The 6,862-nt window shown below is 39.2% G+C and overlaps 1 protein-coding gene across 1 annotated transcript; it reads right to left on the minus strand.

Annotated features, from left to right (window-relative positions):
• Positions 1-393: 393 nt before the first annotated feature.
• Positions 394-5,736, minus strand: LOC139939348 (ciliary microtubule inner protein 6-like). Its single transcript, XM_071935154.1, has 4 exons — positions 5,511-5,736; positions 3,369-3,784; positions 2,744-2,856; positions 394-1,982 (listed from the first exon to the last, which is right to left on the minus strand). Exons 1-4 carry the CDS (start codon positions 5,567-5,569, stop codon positions 1,767-1,769), a joined length of 804 nt encoding a protein of 267 aa, XP_071791255.1. The 5' UTR covers positions 5,570-5,736; the 3' UTR covers positions 394-1,766.
• Between the last annotated feature and the right edge of the window lie 1,126 nt (positions 5,737-6,862).

Below are 6,862 nucleotides of genomic sequence, written 5' to 3' on the forward strand. Positions count from 1 at the left end.
AATCGGCATCTGTCAGACAACAATATTTTGATCTAAAAGGGGAATAAAAAAGGGGGTGGGTGGTCAAACATGTGAGCAAAGGGAAATTCTACGAAGCATATGGAAGAGGGGGCCTGAAGGCCTCTCTATATGGCCTCTTTCGTGCTTATTAAACTTAATAATTTTCAAATACGTTTCAGAAGGAATGGTCCAGCTCTACTTAAAATTTTGATCAAGTGGCAGTGACAAGGAATATGAGAGAGGAAGTATAATAAAACATTAAATGTGGATTCCGTGTTAAAATAAACTTAAATATTTCGAATACAAATTTTGGCCCTAAGAATAACAAGAGAATAATGAATCGCTCTTCATAAAATGAAATAATGTTGTACCTTTATTATCAAAAATCACCCAATATACATGTACATATAAAAATATTCATACATAAAATTACTTTGTACAAAGAAGTTGATTCAAATACAAATCTGACTTTAAATTTTAAATACAAATAACTTTTTATCGAGGTGAATCTTTAACAAACACAAAATTAAAATTGAGAGTGGAAACACAAATATATAATATTTCATATAATTGTTGTTGGCAAGACTCAAGTTAGTAGCACTTAAGAAAAGTACAGTACAACATATGTATATGTAGCGAGGTCTCGGGGCCCAACCACATAGGTTTATTTTTTCAAAAAGAAGCTGCGTTCTAACAAATAAAAAAATTAGCGCAGAAAAATGTTGCCCTGCAGCAAAAATAGTTACATGTACATGTACTACCAAATTACCAATGTAATGTGTATAGTTTGTGACTTGTTATCTGCAAATTTTGGCTTAGCAGGGCCCAAATTCACAAAGCCTGTAAGCACAAAAACTTGCTTAGCACAGAACAATCTTGCTTAGCGGAAACAGATACAATGCAATCAAAAGGGACCTCTCCTGACTGGGCGGGTCTGTGGAGGAGTCAGAAGTGGCAGCTCAAGATCAGTCTATCTGAAAGCTTCTCACTTGTCAGGCATCCTTTTTCAGAGCAATACAAATTCTGGAGATGATTCCAAGGGGCCGTCACCCCAGTTTGAAAATTGGGGGGAGTGGGGTTGATCCATAGAGCTATATATATTGACTAGAGCGCTAACACCCCGTTATACACGCACTAAGGTTTTGAAGCCGTGTGGGCGCATCCATGTTTATGTACAAACCAATACAAAAGCTTGAAATTTTGTACGGCAATTGTACGGCTATTTGCATGATAGTGCGTTTGTTCTTTTTTATGTGCCATCGAAGCAAAAATGCAGTAAATGTGAACGCATAATCTGCTGATCAGCGCACAAACTGCGAGCGTCATGTGCGTCATAATTAAAAGGCGCGCTTACTTTTTTTTAGTACGGCAATCAAGTCGAAGTTACGGTTTTCGTAGCGCGGCGTACGCGAGTGGACAGTTGCGTACGTAAGCGCACACGCCGAATGTAAAATAATCGCGGCAATGTGTGTTCTCTTAAATTCAAAATTCACGCAACACATCAAACATGTATGCGCACAGGGTGGCTTCAAAACGCAGAGCAAGTTAGCGCTCTAGTCAATATATATAGCTCTATGGGTTGATCCCACTCCAAGAGGGATGACTGAAAGAGATAATTACGGCGGTAGTTAAAAGTTTAATGCCAGGAGGGCTGGACGGCAACTGATTGAATGAAACTTGCTGGGGGTGGAGGCACCCATGCACCCCTTGATTCATCATTACTTTAGTGACAGTGTCCTCTTAGATTTGTGTTTTTGCCACAATCTTCAAGATGCAACAGAGGGCAAGGTTGACAGTCTCGGTATGGTTGAATCCAACGTGCCGAGTCCAAGTTCTTTCTGGAATCCAATGGTAGCCTCTCCCAACTGCATATCGTCCTGTGTGTTGGATGCCCATGGTGCTGACAGTAACGTCGTTCTGTTCGCTGTGAGCTTGGCTGGGGAAACTGGATGGAAGCAGTCCCACACAAAGCTGCCGTGTTTCTGTCGGGAAAGCAACAATGAAAATGAAATTTAGTGACATTGAAACACTGCATATTGGACCTTCTAGTATTGTTGTTTCTCAACATACTCTCAAACAGTGAGGAAAGGGATAATTGATACAGTGAGCTACCCACGAATGTTAGAGACTCAATGCTGTACCAAACACAAGATATTGGGTGATACACTGACAGAGGAAAGTTGTTCGGTTTAACCTCCCCAGTTTCTTCAGTAGTACACTTTGCCCCTATCGGGTATCTAGGTTGAATTACGCCAGCCCAAAACTGAGTCGACAACCAGGGCCCAATTTCATAGCGCTGCTTAGCGGCCGATTTTGTGCGTACTGTGCAATTTCTATTTCATAGCGCTGCTAACCGTAAGCACACAAAAAGGCATGCTAATCTTCCGGTGCTTACCACACGAAAATAACTGACGTCACAATGCAAATCCATGGTAAAAGCGCAATATAGCCGCCCAATTGTTCTGCTAACTTGTGGAGTACTCTTGCACCTTAGCAAATTTTTCTGCTACAGTAAGCACAAAAATTTGCTTACCGTTAAGCAGGCTGCAGCGCTATGAAATTGGGCCCAGATCTTTTTGCACTTTTGAACAAGGTAAATGAGTACGACAGAGAGTGTTCACTTTTCATTAAAAACAATAAGTCTCATGTGATTGAAAAATTCAATCCTGAAAGACCTCACTGAGCTAAGAGTTGAGAATTTGAGGGACAATCTATTCAATAAAGATGATTCAAAATTAATTACCTTTCCTCTGATTGGTTGGCTTGGGTTCGTGCGGCTGTCATACTGGTGCTGGTATGAGATGTGCTCAACCAATAGGCGAGGCCCTTTCTCAGATGGAAGACTTGTTATTGGCACTGTAGAAAAAAAAGGAACACAGAATTGGTTAAAAATCTACACACTTTTTAAAGATTATCCCTTGCTATAAATAAGCAGGGCTGAAACAACATGGGATTTAAACTACATTTTTACAAACATAAGTTATAAGTTTGGTTGGTAAGCAGTTTGCAACAGCTAATTCTATTTTCTGATGTATTTTGTGAAGAACTTTGATTATCAGGTTTTCTCATTGCTCGTAATGGAAACTCACGCAGCACGGGCAAAATCAGCCTTTAGCTGTACTATGCTAAGCAAAAAATGGCTGGGGCACCAGTCACAACATTTGAAATGTTTGACATTTGGCTGGTAACCAATTTCTCCTTAGCAACATTCTTACAAGTGCTTAGCAAATTTCTGTGCAAATTTCTGTGCAGGTCAGTTTAAATAATCATTGGTTGTAAAGTTGGGGGGAAAATGAATGCCACGATATGTAGAATAAACCTTTTGAAACGTAGCATTATTTTGTCCAAAATATAAAGTGTGATCTTACCGATTCCTGAGGTATGAGTACTAGGGTTGCTGCCGTGTCTCGTCTGACCAGACTGGGCTTTCTCAGGTGTCCGAAACTGGTCTCTGTTCGTGGAGTTGTAACTGTATTTTGGAACCACCTTTTTCACTTCCCCCTGGCCCTCCTTCCACTTCCACCACATGTCCCCACTGGGATCCTGGGTCGCTTCCTTCGCCTGCGGTTTGACGTCACAGATTGGTGCGTTGAGCAGACGGCAATCCTGCATGAGGAACCCGACCTGGGATGGGTGTGGGTTGTGCTGACGGGTTGGGGAGAGTGTACGGGACTTGGCCGGTGAGAACCTCCGGCTTGGGATGTTGCTGTGGGTGGTGCTGTAGTGGCTTTTAGAAGCGGGGAGGTTCTCCTCGTAGTTACCGAATACACGTTTAGTGTCGGAGCTGAAGAAAAAAAAACAAAATTATAATTATAAAAATTGAAAGATCATCGACATGTAGATGACAGCGTACAATGAGCTTGTAGATGATATTCACTGATAAAATTGTACAAAGTCTATAGAAAATTACACCTATTTTATATTAGGCCTATTATATGTGTTTTCAAGTTGTGCGAATGGAAATAAACCATACAGACAAACATCTCGATTGAGCTGGGTATACAGGTCCAAAGGCACTGTTGGATGGAAAAGGGAGCAATCAGTATTCCAATTTCCCTCCAACAATGGCTTTCGATCATTATGCAAAATCAACCAGGCGTTTCTTTTGTGATAGAGAAGACCAATATAGGCAAGAAACAGTCAACAGTTATTTTTCTTTTATTATTATTAAGCCTACACCTACACTGGGGATTGTTTTAAAAGGAAATTATAGTCACACATTCAATTCACAAATAAAAAATGGCCTTCAATAAATACAAAGCAGTCACTGCACATAATTGCTGTCACACAGTGACAATTTCGATATATATGCAGTGTTTATCATGTTTATGTCGAATTCGGGTCATCTCGTACCCAAGTCAACTCGTACCCAAGTCAACTCGTACCCAAGTCAACTCGTACCCGAGTCATCTTGTACCCGAGTCAACTCGTACCCGAGTCAACTCGTACCCGAGTCAACTCGTACCCAAGTCAACTCGTACCCAAATACTTTTTTTTACAAAATTTTGGAGTTACAACTCGTACTGATTAATATTGTGGTTTATTTAATTTTCGTTATGTAAATCATACATTTTTTTTATTCATTGTTGTAATGATTTCTTTTTTTTCAAGTTGCAGATACATGTAAAAAGATAATCAGAACATACGCAGATGAATGAATTGAATGAATTTTTATCATAATTTTTTTTATGGGAACCCTTTAACAAGAAAAACACGGAACGTTTGCGTACTATACATTGTATGTTTTTATATTGAATGAGTTTGTTTTTAAGCAAAAAAGAGAAGAACTTTAAAAAAAGGTAACCCTTTTTATGTCTCATATGTCTTTACATAGAGTAAGAACATGGTCTTTTAAGCACCAAACATTAAACGAAATTACAGCCTGGACTGTTTAAAACATTGGAGGAATACTACCGTAAAAACATCTTAAAGAAATCACCCCCCCCCCCCCCCCGAAAAAAGGAAAAGAGAAAAAAACGGGAGAAGAGAGATGAACATCTACCATTATTTAAAATGAAATTCGTGAGATGGTATTATTTTTAAAAAAAGTGAGTAGAATATCAATTTTATTTCCCGTCGCTTATAAAATCACGCTGCACGGATTCGCCGTATCGGCATACAACGTACGTTATACGGTACGAGTTGACTTGGGTACGAGTTGACCTGGGTACGAGTTGACTTGGGTACGAGTTGACTTGGGTACGAGTTGGTTTGGGTATAATATTTTGGGTACGAGTTGACTTGGGTACGAGTTGACTTGGGTACGAGTTGACCTGTTTCGTTTATGTCCAATCAAACAGTTATAAAAAGTAATAAAAAAAAATAAAAAAATTAGTCTGGCTCTATTATACACATTGGGTTTTTACAAATGGTTACCCTTTTACAAACGATTTAAGTTCTTGTGTTTTCTTGTCACTTGTGAATGTGATTGACTTCCGATATTAATATTATTACAAATTTACTAAATTAAAATAGTCTTTTTAAATTAACATGTTTAAAATGTTACTTACTCTGTTTTTTGTTCCCCTCCTCTCTTCTTGGTTGACAGTGGAGGCATGTACAGAGTCATAATTGCTCAACTTATTGCTGAGTTGACGAAATATAAAAGTAGGATTTGCTACTAATAGTAGAAATCGTTTGAACACTTCCGGTTTGCAAGGCTGTGTGTAGGGAATGTCATGCGAGTGCACGTTGTTTTGGTTTGCAAATCAGCACGCAGCACAGCGTAACCAATGTACACAACTTGTGCATCATTCGTTTTCCGCTCCCCTGTTGCCAAGTGTAGACAGCGCCCTCTATTGGCCGACTAGGTAAAATTTATTTTGTCACTACGTGGACCACCATTATCTGCAAGGGTTGATATACGCCTACCATTTTTTATGCAGAGCTGTAACGCACATCACACAAATATAATTGATACATGCTATAACTTAGGAGGAAACTATAAATAAATAGTAAACTTGCGGGTACAACCATGTGTAAATCTCTTTTGAGTGAATGTAATTGGCTCTGAGAAGAGCCGGTTTGGTCTTAGTTTCGAACGTGGGCCTACTCGCCTGCGCTCGTCTTCACCTTTGATAAATAACTTGATTTAAAGCAGTAGCATATCACGTACGCTAATAAGTAACTTATAACAAAAAATGCACCCGAAAAGTGATTACTATTGGAGTGTTTTGACATTAAATAAATCTCATGACGAGATATTACCACCTACGTAGGAAAAACAAATACTACTCCTAGCCAGACCCCCTTTCCTTTTCCACGAACCTTTGTCAATAAACCAGGCACATTAGCACATTATCAACGTGTGCATGTAATCGGGAACAACATCTAACTTTGACCTTGCAATAACTGTAAAGAACATGACGTCACTCCAATGTTCTCGACGGACACGGTCCACACCAGCCAATGTTGTCCACTTTGGTAAATAATTTTGATCGACCTCAACATTAATATGGACAGGTGGTTATGTGAAAGGGTTATTTATAAATATTGCCTAATTCTTCAGTTATCAATTAAACTCTGGCTTTACTGCTAAGTCTGTCTCTATAAATTGAGTCTTTCTGACGTCTTTCGATGTAGAGAATAGTGTCGTCGCATCAGTTTAAATCGGGCAAGGTTACGTCTTTATCATTTCTGTCATTGAAATTGCTTTGGAATATTGGGTTGTATCTATTTCATTTCCCTACAAGCCTGGTTTTGAGCATTAGAAGAGTAAAGAAGTCCAATTGTATTATGCGAGGGAATTAGTGAAAAGAAGTAATTGAATAGGTTTCTTATGGATCTGGACATCTTATGAATTTTGTCTCAATTGGAATGTCGGTGGATTGTGGAGATAATGGACCAAGTATTCCCAGTCTGT

Source organism: Asterias amurensis, chromosome 1 (genome assembly GCF_032118995.1).
Source record: "Asterias amurensis chromosome 1, ASM3211899v1".
NCBI classification, from domain to species: Eukaryota; Metazoa; Echinodermata; class Asteroidea; order Forcipulatida; family Asteriidae; genus Asterias; species Asterias amurensis.